At 46.8% G+C, this 15,557-nt stretch overlaps 4 protein-coding genes across 5 annotated transcripts in view; all 4 read left to right on the forward strand.

Annotated features, from left to right (window-relative positions):
• The window catches only part of LOC1276969 (uncharacterized), an 18,522-nt gene extending 17,246 nt beyond the window's left edge, over positions 1–1,276 (forward strand). For both annotated transcript variants that reach the window (XM_061649132.1, XM_061649133.1), the window contains one exon: positions 1–1,276. This exon is cut by the window's left edge and continues 682 nt beyond it. The gene's annotated coding sequence lies outside the window, so the exon portion shown is untranslated.
• A 153-nt stretch (positions 1,277–1,429) lies between these two features.
• LOC1276971 (myosin regulatory light polypeptide 9) lies at positions 1,430–4,549 on the forward strand. The gene has a single exon (XM_061649135.1). It carries the CDS (start codon positions 3,752–3,754, stop codon positions 4,364–4,366), a length of 615 nt encoding a protein of 204 aa, XP_061505119.1. The 5' UTR covers positions 1,430–3,751; the 3' UTR covers positions 4,367–4,549.
• Positions 4,550–7,647: 3,098 nt separating this feature from the next.
• LOC5666883 (uncharacterized) lies at positions 7,648–10,579 on the forward strand. Its single transcript, XM_001688800.2, has 3 exons — positions 7,648–7,814; positions 7,897–9,030; positions 9,092–10,579. Exons 1-3 carry the CDS (start codon positions 7,732–7,734, stop codon positions 9,333–9,335), a joined length of 1,461 nt encoding a protein of 486 aa, XP_001688852.1. The 5' UTR covers positions 7,648–7,731; the 3' UTR covers positions 9,336–10,579.
• A 1,205-nt stretch (positions 10,580–11,784) lies between these two features.
• LOC1276973 (vitamin K-dependent gamma-carboxylase) lies at positions 11,785–14,366 on the forward strand. Its single transcript, XM_316389.5, has 3 exons — positions 11,785–11,936; positions 12,002–12,610; positions 12,683–14,366. The coding sequence occupies exons 2-3, from the start codon at positions 12,048–12,050 to the stop codon at positions 14,184–14,186; spliced, it is 2,067 nt and encodes a 688-aa protein (XP_316389.4). The 5' UTR covers positions 11,785–11,936; positions 12,002–12,047; the 3' UTR covers positions 14,187–14,366.
• Positions 14,367–15,557: the final 1,191 nt, after the last annotated feature.

A 15,557-nucleotide genomic window follows, 5' to 3' on the forward strand; every position in this document is an offset into this window, starting at 1 on the left:
GTAATAGTAAAAGCATATGAAACATCTTATTACGTTAGTGAGCTTAGTTTAGGTACCAGGTATCTTTTATTACACACACACCAGCCGTTTGCACATCAATGTGTTGTCACAATGAGGGAAACGAGAAAAACTATAGGCTGATTGTTAAGCAGGGAACGAACAGGGAGGGGAACACACACTAGCAAAGTTAGTGCGTTAGTGGCGGTGACGGCGAAACAGAACACAAATTATTGTATAAATGAAAGTGCGAAAACAATGCAAATTGCTTTCCGATTTCGTCATTCCTGTGCAGTAGCAGAATTCGCATCCCTCTTCTACATAGGAGTATGTTGCAGAAAAATTGCATTAATTCGTGATTATTGTACTATTTGCCGCATTATACATATTACACCATAGTAGTTTTATTTTTTTTGTCCAGTTTCTTCAATATCGTATAATTCGTCCGTCACCGTCCGTGTCGAGTTAAGAAATGCATTTTAAGGTAAATTACATATTTAAACAACAAAAAAGCACATAATCATAGAAGGAAATCGTAATCCACCCATGTCAATCACACACACTGGTAGTCACCATATGATGGTGTTAGATGCTTTGATCGTAGCGTTTTTTGTTTGTTTTGTTGTTTAGGTTTTAGCAAAGCAGGACGGGTCTAAAATAGCAAAAACGCTGAAAGTAACGGAAAGGGAAACGGAGCATAATATGGTTGTAAGCTAAGAGTATAATTCAGAATAATTTATATTATCGTTTTTTTTGTTTGTTTGGCTAAAACACATTTCGATACGAGCGTGAATTGTGGTAGCTTTGAGGGGAGGATATGTGATGAGTGCGCCCAATAGAGTGGCTAGCCATAGCAGCGAAATGATTCTTCTCCTTTTCAGAGTGATTTTTGTGCATTATCGTATTAAGAGCTAGATGAAGTCTTTGCGTCCACTTTTTACGTTTAAAATGGGAAATGTTCAGGGCAAGTCTCTGTTTTGTTTTCTGTTTTTTTACATTTAATTTTACTTGTAAGAGACACTGTGGACGTCTAAGGGTTATAAATGCTATGCTGTTGATTACTACTACAACTACTACTACTAGCGCTAGTGAGAATCGCGTGTGTGCCGTATTTGTGCACTCCCCCCCCCCCCCCCCCTCCATCCCCTGAGATCTGTGTTATAGAAAAGAAAAAGTAATGCCATTAGAAAGATTATTGTTTATTTTAATTTCATTCTAAAGAAAGATTTTCGTTTTTGTTTTTGAATTGCCCTTAAATATACCATTACTGAATTTTGCACGTTTTTATTTTGTTTTTGTTTTTTTTTTATGAAGCATTTTCCATTACAGGGTTTCCCACGATGCATTGGTCAGTTCCCACGATTTTTTGATCGTATCCCATAGATTTTTGGTTCGTTCCAGTAATTTATTGGTATTTTCCGATTGGATATCAATACAATTGGACCAAATAATTCTGGGAAACGACCAAAAAATCGTGGGAACGCACCAAAAAAATATGGGAACACACCAAAAATTGATGGGAACTGACCAATAAATCGTGGAAAACCCTGTATTTTGAATATTCAGGTTTTTGAAACGACTATCCAATGGACCGTTACAATGTATCCACCAAACTCTTACCTCAAGCACACACACCTGTGTAATCAGAGTCACCTTTGAAACCACCAGCCGTCTATAGTAACGGAAATGTAAAACTATATCAATTACACTCAGTTTCAGCACCTCCACTTTATCCAAGCGTGTATAAAAAACGCATGAAAAAACAAACAAACACACCCCGGATTAGGCACGGCGGCGGGGCAGCATTATATTTGGCCTTTTGAGAAGTCAATTAGACACGAGCCGCAGCAGTACCAGTAACCAACCAACCAACACACACACACACACACGTCCATTCTGATTGCAACTCACTCGTTTCGTTTTCTACGATACGCATTTACACAAATCGATGCAGCCGAAGAAGAAAAATCACACAATGGAATGCAAATCTTCCGCAGGTTAGTGTATGGGAAGTGAGGTGGTTCAACATGAGTAGTACTGTCCTATTTGAATATGGAAATGGCAGGTGGAGATGAAGGGAGAGAGGGAACGTGTTATGACAATAATTAGCGTGGAAAAGTATAAGATTGAATTAGCATGACTAAATGTTTCGGGGGTATAATATTAAAGGGAATTTGGGAAGAAAGCTGAACTTATTACAAACAAATTGCAAAAGGAAACTGTATAATCAACTATAAAGAAACGACATGTTCCGTCGGTTTATCGAAAATACGTGTGTGCAAAGCCAAACACTACTGATACTGCTGATACTACTGTGGTAATTGTTAAATCTTTCATGTTTACGGAAAGACAACAACATTGCACAGCAAACTCGTTTAACTCGATGTGTCTATTTACATACTGCTGCATCTACTGGATCTACTGGAGCATATAAAAAAAGGCAATAGCACATGAGCAACATAATTATCTGTCTGTAAAACTCATCACAAGTTCCAAAAGCGAAAACAATGAATACAAACCAGCCCCAAATATATCAGTGTTTTATCATTGCAACATAAAAGCGGAAAATGAAGAACAAATAAGAGTGAAGAATGAAGTTAAAATGCAAACACGTGTTATATGATAGGGAAACCAGCAAAAAAAAAAATGCAAAAGAATGAAAACAAAAGACAAAACCATATAAACCATGTTGAAGAAAGCCAATAATCGAACAAGTAAAACAAAACAACTCAGAACAAAAAACCCATTTATTGCACAAGGGCAACACAATCATAATCGAATGATGGCAGTAGGCACAGGGCGTGAGCCACATGGTGTTATACTTATATACATATACTACTATATATATACACACACACATACTGAAACGTTTACATCGTTGTTAGGTACTTCTTGTTGCGGTAGTGCGAAACTTGCAGCTTCCAAACTGCGCTTATGATATACAAACACACACATACATGCATAATCGCGTATCAAAATGCTTATACAATTATTGTATTGCGCTTATCATATTTACAAGAAGAAGAAAAAAAACAACATATTAAGCATAAAAGCATATTGTGTTTACATTGATTCCCGTGTGGTGGTGGAACGTTTTGAAGTTTAATTGCACGAAAGCATTACTTCCATGCCGGAACTGTAACTTGGAACCGTTCCAACATTCAAATGCGCCAAAAAAGAAGGAGTTTTCAATGAATCAATGCTTCCACCACTAGAACCACAGCTACAGAATATCGCAACATAAGATGATCTCTCATGTGTGTATGTGTTAAATTATGAAGGAGAGGCGCGAAAGGTCGCTTAAAACCCTTCTCACCCGCACACCGTTGTTAAATTGTTCTAAAAAATTGAAACGCGCTTTAAACATTGTTTGGTGAACCAAAAACACTTGCAGCGCCTATAAATTACATACCCTTATCCCGCAAATATGTACAACCACTCCCCCCGCGACGCCATGTAATGCAACTTAAAACGTCTGTTCAATAAATGGTAGAAACATGAACACGCTTTCGCTTCCGGCTAGTGCTAGGTGCTAGTTGCGGCTCCCCTCGGTTAGCAAATTTCTGCTGTGCTCAGCACAGATTGATTGTGCTTATAAATTCCAAGAATCGCTCTCGAAGTGTCATCGCAACATGACACAAGAGCAGAGAGATCACCTTCCCAGTTTTATCACAAGAATCGAGCTTCCTTCTTCGTTCTCTAGCGTTACCTAGGGTGCGTTCGAGTGTGTTTCATCAAAGCAAGCGCCTTCCCAATGTCGGCGACAGCGCATCGATCGCATCTAGCCCATCATTCTTCATACCATCGAGCGCTACGGACGGTGCTCGTCCGCGTGATGGCTTCCATACGCCCGAATCGCTCCACCGGGCAGACCAAGAAACCCACCAACAAACCGGGCAGCGCGAAGAAGCGCCCCACATCGAACGTGTTCAGCGTGCTGGAGCAGCACCAGGTGGCGGAGTTGCGCGAGCTGTTCAACCTGCTCGACACGAGCCACGCGGGAGTGGTCGGCCGGGAGGAGCTGCGCGACATGCTGACCGTGTGGTACGAGCGGGCCCCGACCGAGCAGCTGCTGGACGAGCTGATGGCCGAGGCACGCGGTTTGCCGCTCAACTTTACCCTCTTCCTGACGCTGTTTGCGCAGAAGCTGCGCGATACCGATCCGCCGGATGTGCTCCAGAACGCGTTCCGCTGCTTCGACAGCAACGGGGATGGGACGGTCGATGCGGAGGAGCTGCGCCTGTGGCTTACGACGAAGGGCGATCAGCGGCTGACGGACGAGCAGGTGGACGAAATCTTCTGCCAGCTGGTGCCCGAGAATGGGCGGGTGAAGTATGACGCGTTGGCGAACCTCTTTCACGACTGCTAGGGTAGGATCGAAGATGGCTGTGGTTTGTTTTCAATTGTGCGGAATTGTCGCGAAGGGGCGAAACGTCGTGCGAAAGTAAACCGCGCCGGGTAAAAGTGCCATCATCCTTGTGCGTGAAATTGTTGTGAGCCTGTGCTGTTTTCATTGATTCACATTAAAAATGAACATTAGTGTCCGGAAAAATACCCACTACCCCCCTTCGAGTTCGCTTTCTGTTTCAAGTTCAGTTTCACCAGCGTTTTTTTGTTTTTGGTAGTAGCTGCTCGAATACGTCCGAAAGTGGGTGAAATTGGCAACCTCGAATGTTTAGCAAATTATGATTTTGTCGCAGTATGGTTCAAGGTGCAGGCAGAGTGTGCGCATTTCCGTAAACAACAATCCATCCACCGAACCGTGCACACACAGAGAGGAAGAGGCCACTTACATGAGCATGAGGTTTCACCTGTTTTAATCAAATGGGAAGTGCACCCCGGCGGGCCGTACGGAAGCGTCTTGTAACACACGTGTGATTGTGATTTATTTAAACATCTTCAATTTTCTCCTCCTCGCCTCGCGTAAGTCGCATTTTCATCATTATCCGCTTTATCGTGCCGTTACGCACCATACCACACTAGTGATGGGTAAAGATGGCAACAATTCGGAGTCGACTTCGATCCGACACCGATAAAATCGGAATCGACTCCGAAAGGTAAGTCTGCCTTGCATTAGGAGTCATTCGATGTCGTTCGGAGTCGTTCGGAGTCGTCCGGAATCGTCTGGAGTCACCCGGAGTCATCGGAAGTCGGAGTCGTCCGTAGTCATTCGAAATAGCAGTCATCCGGAGTCGTCCGGAGTCGCTCGAAGACATTCGGAGTCGGAGTCGTCTGGAGTCATTGGGAGTAAGAGTCGTCCGTAGTCATTCGTAGTCGATCGGAATCCTCCGAAGTCGCTCGGAGTCGTCCGGAGTCGTCTAGAGTCGATTGAAGTCGTCCGGAGTAATTCAGAGTAGTCCGGAGTCGCTCGGAGACCTTCGGAGTCGGAGTCATTCGGAGTCGTTTAGAGTCTATCGGAGTCGTTCGGAGTTATTCGGAGTTATCCGGAGTCGTTCGAAGTCGTCCGGAGTCGCTCGGAGACATTTGAATTCGGAGTTGTCCGGAGTCGATCGGAGTCGGAGTTGTCCGTAGTCATTTGGAGTCGATCGGAGTCGAAGTCGTCCGGAGCCGCTCGGAGTAGTTCGGAGTCGTCCGGAGCCGCTTGGAGTCGTTCGGAGTCGTCCGGTGCCGCTCGGAGTCGTTCGGAGTCCTCCGGAGTCGCTTGGAGACATTCGGAGTAGGAGTCGTCCGAAGTCGTCTAGAGTCGATCGGAGTCGACCGGAATCGTTAGCGGTCAGAGTCAACAGGAGCCATGTTGTTTAATGTGCTTGTGAATAGGCTCCGGACGACTCCGGACGATTACGACTCCGAACGACTCCGACGTACTCCGGATGACTCCAAACGACTCCGACCTACTCCGGATGACTCTGAAAGACTCCAACCGACTCCGACCGATTCCGGGCTGATCTAGTGGTTCCATTTATCTAGAGTCGGATTCGGACTAACAATAGTCGGAGTAGGATCGGAGTCATGCGTGCGCTCCAGAGAGCACATCACTATACCACACACACACGCGGCACTTTAAATGCATATTCATACCGATTTTTCGGTGCTTGGCACAACAACGCTTCAAGACTTGGAGAAAAGCTTCCCAGATCAGATTGAAGTGTGGTAGTAGGCGATGAAAGAGTCGAAACCGAAAGCGCATCGAACCGCAAAATCTCCAAAGCCGGGGGGATGGACAAGAGGGCAAAGGGGAGGTTGGGGCACCCCACATGGAAGAAAGTAAAAAAGCGCTGGCGGAATGCGTGAGTCAGCATTCTTTACGAGAAAAGGGCCTTTTTTCGTGCCAAATATTTATGGGTTTGTTTGTTTCCTCCTCCCATTCCTCCTAATTGGGATGTATTGAGCTGTGCTTATTGGAAAAGACAATTCGTGGCGTTACCAATGCTGCAGCTACTTAGATTGGGCTATTGAGACCCTCTTCTGTGTGTGCAAGCACCACTTCCGCCTTTGCTAGGATGAAAAAGGGTTTAATAATAGGTATCATCAATCAACAAGGGCCCACCACCACTCCCCAGCACCGCTGTAATTGTATGCGCTGCAATGTGTTTGTCCGTTGGCAGCATGCGCGGATTAGCTTCCTTATGATCGTGCCAACCATCTCGCTGGATCGCTGGAATGCTTCCGATCACGTGCAGTGCACGTTGGCGGCATCGTCGTCGTCGTCGTAGTCCCTTCCTACGTGATTGGGGTGAGTCAATTTTTTCCACTTTCACTAATCGAACACAGCTGTGGGCATACAGGACGGGAGGGTAATCTTAAGCGTTGCTTGGCCCTACGTTTAGCGCCCATTATATTCTGCAAACGACAATGTTCAGGGCAGTAGTAGTAGCATCGCACAGGTTAGAGAGCCTTTTATTGCGATTTTAAATGCACTTTTGGTAAGAAGATTCATCATCTTTATTAGAAGATTTTCAAAAATATCTAAAATTTTATTCTACTTGTGAGAAACTGTTTCACGCAAGTAGCGCAATTTAAACTCTAACGAGATAAAACGTTCATTTTTCACACTTGTTGTGAATTTCTAATAAGAAAACAAACATGCATCCCATAGTCAACTACTTACCAATTTTCCACTAACAAAACCAATTGAGAAAAAGCATTCGAATGGGGTTTCCCCCATGGCGTGCAGCAAGCTTTGCAAAAGTGGGTTTCCAGTGCTGCTGCAGCCTTCGCACGAGTACGACCAAAAACCTGATCTTTGAATATTAGCGTAAGTATTGCATAAAGAAAAAAACTAAAAACTTGGACTTCCCTCCTACTCATTTACACAGCCTCCGCATGCAGTCAAATAACGCGCGGACCGAAAAGCCGCCCGAAAAGGCTGACCGAGAAAGCAAAGCATAACAAAAACAAACCACCACCACCACCGCTTCAGATCGGTTTCCGCTGTTCCGTCGGGTCGCCCCCACCACCATCATTCAAACAGATCTCCACTGGTGGCTACCACCGCCGAAAATGCGAAACCACGATCGACCGCGGTTGTTGCAAAAGTGAAAAGTGAAATGTGTGTACGACCGACGACGACGACGACCCACGACGACGCGCCATGTGCGCGCACCGCGTGAAGTCATCGCTTTGAAGGTGGGGAGGGCGTATTACACCACACTCGTGCTCGTACCGGAATTGGCTCGGGCGCGCGCAGTCTCTGCTCGGGAACGGCACGGTATCAACGTGCGCTGCGCTTGGTGCTTGCGGGTGTACATTGCGCAGGTCGAAAAGTGGGTTAAGATGAGCTTTTGGATGACATTGGTGCTGGCGGCGATCGTGTCCGGGCAGGGCGTGCGTGCCATCAGCTACCGGAAGGATACGGGGTAAGTAAAGCGATGGGAACCGGTTACCACGCCAGTGATGTAACGCCGCATAACACCGCATAACTCAATCGTCGTCGGTTAGATTTGCCACGGACGGGAAGGATCAGTTCGTGTTCCGGGAGCCGGGTGTGACGGCAGTGGCAAGAGAACCTTCTCCCATAGATCATGGACAGTTTACACCGATGTACGCCCCCCACTACAGTGCCGATTCGCCGGTGAAGCGAGCCGGAAGGATCCGTTTCGTGGACGACTCCGATGCGTCACCGTCCACCACCACGGTGAATGGAGCTGTTAGTGGGAGCAATTTCTTCGGCAAAGGATCCGTTGCCGACGTCTCACCGGCCGGATCGCCGTTCGGGCAGCGTGAAGGTGATCAATTTTACACCGTCGGTGCATCGATACAGTTTGCCGGAGGAAATGCGGGAGGAGACACGATCACTCCACCACCGCCACCGCCAGCAGGCAGTCAGCAGAAACCGAAAAGGAAAAAGAACAAGTACAAGTACGTGGCAAACGATAAGATCTACAATACGGACGGTGGGTTCGAGCAGCCTGGGCAGTATGGGGCGTATTCTACCTACACCGGTGCGCCACCGCAACGATTTTCGGCCCCATTGCAGGGCAACTATTTGACGGTGAATGGAGCCCGTCCGCAACAGCAGGTTGGACAGTACGACGGTAGTTCGATGCTGAACTATCCCGAGCTGCAGAAGCAACAGTATCCGTTCAGCATTGCGCCACAGAGCGCCGCTGGAGGTGCTTACAATCCGTACAGTTCGTACAATCCGTACCAGTATCCTTCGGAGTCGCCGTACCCGTACGCTTCAGAGTCACCGTACGCCACCAATCCGTACCAACAGCAACCGCAAGGATACTATCCACCGCAACAGTCACTGCCTGCTTCCAGCGGTCTAGCGCAACCGCCAAACGCGCAGAGCATCCTGGGGGTGCTTCAGAGCATCTTCAACTTTGCCCCCGGCACGTTCGGATCGTTCGGAGCGGCCGCGACGCCGCAACGTCCGGGTGGTGCATTCGCCAGCCCTGGAGCCGGTTTTGGTGGCGTTGGCGGTGGTGTGGGTGGTCAGCTGCGCCAAGCGTTGGATAACATTTCCGAAAACGACGAGCTGCAGTGCGTGCCGAAGCTGATCTGCATGATGTCGCGCAGCTCGACCGGCCAGGGCTTTAGCAGCTACGTCAACCGGGGTCTACTGTCGACGTAAGTTGCGTCATGGCGGCACACAGCGGCGAACTTCTTATTGATTTTCCCTACTTCACAGCATCCTTACCGCCGTGCCGGACAGCTCACCGTGGCTCAAGTTCTCCCGGGCCGCCCTGCTAGGGTACGGCATTGGGGCGAACAGCTGCGACGCGTACTATCCCAAGTGTCCGAAGGATGAGATGCAGATCCTGTACTACCTGAACAACCATCGGGGTGGGTTTTTCCGCTTCTTCAGCAACGGTGAGCAGCAGCAGCAGCAGCAGCAGCAGCAGCAACAGTACCAGCAGCAGCAGTACGGGTAGAGAAATCTGCAACGATATCAACAGTGATCGGAGTCAAATCGAACCTAAAGAAGACGACGAAATGTGCCAATCTGAATGGATAGAGGAGACAATAGGACAGCCCTTTCCTAACTTGTTATTTATTATGTGACACAAACGTATACCTGTCTCTCTCTCTCTCTCTCGCGTGTGTGTGCGTATATATGCGTGTCCCGGAAGCCCACCCAAGCAAGTGGTCGCCCTTTTTAGAGAGCGCGGCTGTGCGTAACTAATATTGCTCGCTGTCCGTGGGAAAGTGATTTGTGAGGAGCAGAATTTGATGCACACCGCCATGGCCATGACCGGCGATGTTTCTTTTTTCGGGATGGGCTGTGAGAAAGTTACTCCCTCGATTTTGTCTTTATCACACGCCACATTTAACCGTAGCCAAATGGTGGCTTGATGGCGCAAATAATACCAACTACACACAACACACCGTTGGCGCACGATTTGCGTAAACTTGTATTAACAAGCGTGTTTTGTGTGTGTGCATTTTTTAAAGCTATTTAATTGAACGATGTTCAACAGCAAAAACGATAGCGATGGTAACAAATTGTTGTTTAATAAATTTAAGTAAAAAAAAACAACTTAATATCGTACTATGAATTATTTTCGCAAATCTGTTGCCCAATTTTAACACTGCGTATGAATATGTTTGCGCCGAACGACCCTGGAGTTGGACTTTCGCAACGAAAGTTCAACCTACCTTTGCGGGTGTCCCCGACAGCAAAATCCCATTCAAACTCACCTGTGCGCGTAGGAGTACAATCGACAGAGTTGTTGTTTACTTTCATCGACCTCATCTTAGCGCCGAACACGACCGCGCGCCATCTATGTGCTTCCATAAGCACCTTCAAAGACAACACACGGATCTACCAATTTCGGTTTTACGGGTTTCGTCGGTCCCCGATGACGCATCTCTCCTCCGCTTCAACGCCTGTCCAAAGCCGAACCGCTTGCCTCGTTTTATTGCCGCCTTCCCCGGTGTAGTTATTCAATCGCAAGCGGACGTAATATCGTACCCATGCTCTTCCGATTTGCGCGCTTGGCCAAAGGCTTATCGGTACAACGTCTGCGAGATGCTGCGGTGTTGGCGTTTCCGCATGATTTTTCCCTGCGGTTGTGGCACACTTTGTGGCTGTGTGTGTGTATGTGCAATTGCGTGTTGCTAGCAAAGGTTTCCGACCGGTGCGAAGGTGCCAAAAGGACGATAATGATAATGTGTGTGTGGGTACTATTATCCGTACCAATCAGTGCGCCCGCACCACAGGAGGGAAGGGATGGTTTGTTGCCTGTTATTGCGATATTGCCACCACATACTGGCCATTGGGTTAGACCCGGTAGGTTAGGCTCGCTTATTAGGTGGGGTTGTTTTTCTCCCTCCTCTGTCTGTATGATGTGTGCAACAGGTGAGCACGAGCGCAAACATGGAAGATAATAAACATCAATTACAAGACACCCTGCCCGTCGTGGTGCCACCATACGAACAGGGAAATGTCGGGCAACGGAAACACTGTGGCTGTTGTTTGAAGAAGGAAGTTATAAACTGATCTTCTCCGCACCAGCATGACTGTTACGCCGAATTACCTTTTGAAACAGGTCAGTTTCAGGTGGTGGATGAAAGACGTTGGCGTGCGAAAAGATCTAAAACGAAGAGACATTAAGAGCAATATAAATTATCTTAACATACTTCGTTTTAATTATTGATGGGCAAGTGTAATGTATACAATACCAAGCATCCGATCTCCGGAATAAGAATAAAAAGCCAAAGCTGATGAGTGTCCGAAACATTGAAATACAACAGGTTTGCATAGGCCTGGAATCAACTAAGGAGCCTGTACTGGGAGACTTGCGTGTGACATGATCACCAAGAACATCCTATGTCTTTGAACGATAGAATAGGCAACAGAAGGCTCTCTATACGATCTCTATGCTTCCCTTGACGTGACTAGTATGACTATAAAACGATCGGATGGCTTTTACTAAGAGCTGACTAGAGTGGTTTTTTATGTAAGTCAGCAGACGTTATAGAGAACATTATCTTTTTAGGTTATGTCCTTGAGTATCACGTCTGACAATAGTTCTAAGTTGCCACAATTGGCTTTAAAGAGGATATTAAGAGATATCACTAAATGACACCTATGTCCAAGCGGATATTATGACGTGTTCACGTCTAAAGGCGGAAGTAATTGAATGTCCTTAGAACAGGTTCTTTTCTCTAATAACAAAGAAGCTTGCATGTGAACCCGGCGTGACCGCTAAAGTGCCAAGAAGATGAATAAGAAGAAACAGATTGTTTGAAAACATCCGTACGAAAACAAGTCCATAAATATTAAGTGATGTATCTGGAGAAGGTGTCATGCAAAAGACAGGTCTCATTGCGCATGCCCACTGAGCATTACATCGGATGGGATGCCCTGGCATCCCGAAGACAAGGAAGAGCGTTCAAAGTTTGGGAGCAAAAGCTTTGAGAACAATATAAAAAGAGCGATTCCAACGAATTGCTCGCATCACTAGTGCGGGTAAGGTTGTCCCAATCGGTTGTCCTTTGATAAGAACTACACAACTTTTCTATAAAAACTCGTAAGTGCCACCTAACGAATACATCGCTAGCAGTGTTAACACCACTCAAGCCCTACTCATTGCAGTACACACTGGAGATGTAGTTGACATCGAAAAACAATCCCTTTCCAAATGGCCATCTCCGAAGAACCGACACACGATTGCTCCGATGAAACATCCTACAACAAACCGGTCAACACCACCCAGCAGGATGTAACCCCACCTCCAAGTGTCCTGTCCCGGGTAAATTCGTTCCTACGCAACACCACCGGCCACGATGTGCGTTGCTTTGCCTCCTTCGATGCGTTCGTTCAGCGATGTATGTACCGGCCCGTCGATGGAGCGGCACTCGCCGTGGGTAGGGCACTGTTCGGATTGGCCATGCTCATCGACATACCGGAGGAGCGGGGTGGTGGTGATTTGGATCTACGCTGGGGTGAACCGCGGGACTGTCGGTTTCCGCTGATCCATTCAATGGAACCACTGCCCCTTCCGCGGATGGGCATCATTTACGGGCTGATGTGGTCAGGTGCGGCAGGGATAATGCTCGGTTATCGGTTTCGCCTGTCGGCTGCACTGTTCGCCGCGACGTATTGGTACGTGTTTCTGCTGGATAAAAGTGCCTGGAACAATCACAGCTATCTGTACGGGTTGCTCGGCACCATCTTCCTGTTTACCGATGCGCACCGATGTTGGTAAGGGACGGGACGGAAATGATAGAAGTGCGAAATACTGTATTAAAAACAATTAAAAATCCAACTCCACAGGTCAATTGATGCGTGGCGAGATCCTCCCCCGGATCAGACGGTTCCCTTTTGGAACTACTTCATACTAAAGTTTCAGTTCTTCGTGCTGTACTTTGTGGCCGGGTTGAAAAAGCTTTGCCGCGAGTGGCTGTCTGGATATGCGATGACAAACCTGAGCTATCACTGGGTGTTCTTCCCGTTCCGTGCCGTGCTCGGAGCGAAGCTTACCGATTTACTGATTGTCCACTGGTTTGGATGCCTATTCGATACGACGGTGGTGTTTTTCCTTATTTACGGTACAACGCGCCGACTGGCCACACTCTTCGCCAGTGCATTTCATCTGATGAACTCGCGACTCTTCTACATCGGGATGTTCCCGTGGGTCTGTCTTTCCCAGCTGCCACTGTACTACAGTTTTAGCTGGCCACGGAAGCTCTTGCCCAGGGGCGTTTCAAAGACAGTTTTAAACAATGAACATATCCAAGAAGGCGATGACTGTTCGCAAGAAGTGAAAGAGAGCAACAAAAGTTCACACAACCGTCGCCGTCGCAAGTGGTCCATGTGTGCCATGCTCGCGTACTGTTTACTACAGCTCTTCCTTCCCTATTCGCATTTTCTCACCCAAGGATACAACAACTGGACGAACGGCTTGTACGGCTACTCCTGGGACATGATGGTACACGCCTGGGACACAATTATGATCGGAATTCGGGTGGTGGACCGGGAGAATCCCGACCGGGTGCACTATGTTGAACCGTTCGCTTTCACTGACAACGATCGGTGGACAAAGCATGCCGACATGGCTGTTCAGTTTGCAGGTTGCATAGAGCGAAACATTCAACGAGAGGCCCCAGCAGCACTCCGCCCTAATGTGTCCATCTACTTCGATATCTGGTGCAGTATGAATGGCCGGTTTCAGCAACGTATCTTCGACCCCAATGTGGACATTCTTAAAGCTCCCTGGTCACCGATCGAACCAGTTCAATGGGTACTTCCGCTGCTGCATCAGTTCAGTGGTTTGCGCGATACGTTAATTCGCCGCAAAACGGATGAAGTTCTTGGCTGGAGTAACCATTCGGGCGTACTGTTTATTGCGGACTTCCCGGGACTAACGCTGCGCAACTACGTCGGAGAAGATCTGTACAATGTTTCGCTTACCGTGTTGCAGGGAACTGTACGCTATGCGGCGTCCTCGGATGAGGTTGGGACGAAACGACCTTCAGCCATACTGCAAACCGGACAAAGCACATCTCTTCCGGCAGGCATATTTCATGCAGTTGAAACGATCGGACCCGAACCATCGTGCTACATGTACACGTACGTTAACCGAACCAAGGAACTAGAAGCTACCAGGAACGGGGAGGAAGTGAAACAGCAACCTGCCATGCTTCCGCTTGGGGAGGAGTTTCTACATCGTTTGGAAAACTTTCTACGATTTGGGCAGCACGTCGGCAACTCGTTGCTTTACGAGCTGTACGGTGTTCCGATGCCTAGACGCCTAAAAGAGCTCGTCGCGGATGATTGAGATGGATGAAAATGGCTAGAGAAAACAAAAGTATTAGGATTAAGAAATATTGTGTGTTTAGTGTCGTGAAACTGTGGAACGAGATAACGAGAGACTTTTTGTTTTATAATGTGTTTTAAAAAAAACGGCGCAATTGGTACGATACATACAATGAATAAATAGGCAAAAATCGCTATCGTATTTGTTATTGAGTTCTAAAACTGATTCGAAACCCATGTTAGTCTTGGAACTTTTACAAAATCCATTACGGTCCTGGAAATGATCCGAAACTCATACAGGACTTAGAACTGATCTTAAACTCATATTGATCCTGGAACTGATCCCAAAACCATAACGGTCCTGTAACGGCTCTGATCTCATACCGGTAATACAACTGATGTTGAACTCATGTCAGTCCTATATCAGACCCTGAAGCAATTTCAGTCCTGGAATAGATCCTGAGCCCATTTTGGTCTTGGAACTTATTCTGAATCGATATCAAACATAGAACTGATCAGAACGTATTCAGAATCCATACTGCTCTTGGACTAATCCTAAACGCATACAGATCCTGGACCATATCTTGAACCCAAACTGATCCTGTCTTTAAACAGATACTGTCCCTAAAACTGATCTCCAACCCATACTGTTCCTGGAACTGATTCTGAAGTTATTCCAATTCAAGAACCATAACTGCACCTGTCTGAACAGGGAACCTCTCCCGATTTAGCCAACCATACCATACATATCCAGAAACAGATGCCGCAACCATAATGGTCGATGGACCATTTCCGGCCGCAGGTGTTTGAAACATTCAGCTTAAAAAATTGGGATGATCCCAGTAGCTTGGAAGTAACAATAGCTAATGCACGTTGCCAGGAGAGACACTAATCCTGAACCAATGCTGGTGCTGGTACCAATGTAGAATTCTTACGTAGAAAATGGTAAAAATATGTCCTGTTCCTGTTGTTTTTGTAGTAATACTTCAAAGACATTCAGACATTACTTCAATTGACCAGAGCTGAATCTGAGTACAGGCGGTCCCCGAGATACACGGTACCTCTTATACGCGGATTCGGAGATACGCGGTTTTCAAAATTTGACAGTTCTTGGAGCAAATTGTACTGATTTGACACATCCATTGTGAAATACCAAATAATTTCCGTGTTGATCGAATGTAAAATACCATTTAAAAAGGTTTAAAACTGTTCAATTTATTAGAAACATATCAAATAATTAATTTGGTGGCTAAAACCACCCCCTACTTGCAAAATTGCACGAAAATTAGTGATATTTTGGCTGGAAATCACGAGATTCGACTTACGCGGAAATTCGAGATACGCGGTATTTTGCGGCCGTTTTCGGTCCCCAATAACCGTGTATCTCGGGGAC

The sequence above is a fragment of the Anopheles gambiae genome, chromosome 2 (assembly GCF_943734735.2).
Source record: "Anopheles gambiae chromosome 2, idAnoGambNW_F1_1, whole genome shotgun sequence".
Taxonomy (NCBI): Eukaryota; Metazoa; Arthropoda; class Insecta; order Diptera; family Culicidae; genus Anopheles; species Anopheles gambiae.

What these genes read in the sequence shown, in the direction of transcription:
- LOC1276971 (XM_061649135.1), top strand. Translation starts at nt 3,752, where the DNA reads ATGTCGGCGACAGCGCATCGATCGCATCTAGCCCATCATTCTTCATAC.
- LOC5666883 (XM_001688800.2), top strand. Translation starts at nt 7,732, where the DNA reads ATGAGCTTTTGGATGACATTGGTGCTGGCGGCGATCGTGTCCGGGCAG. An exon ending in AGCTACCGGAAGGATACGGG is followed by an intron (nt 7,815 to 7,896) that starts GTAAGTAAAGCG and finishes GTCGTCGGTTAG; the next exon opens with ATTTGCCACGGACGGGAAGG. An exon ending in AACCGGGGTCTACTGTCGAC is followed by an intron (nt 9,031 to 9,091) that starts GTAAGTTGCGTC and finishes CCTACTTCACAG; the next exon opens with CATCCTTACCGCCGTGCCGG.
- LOC1276973 (XM_316389.5), top strand. Translation starts at nt 12,048, where the DNA reads ATGGCCATCTCCGAAGAACCGACACACGATTGCTCCGATGAAACATCC. An exon ending in ACCGATGCGCACCGATGTTG is followed by an intron (nt 12,611 to 12,682) that starts GTAAGGGACGGG and finishes CCAACTCCACAG; the next exon opens with GTCAATTGATGCGTGGCGAG.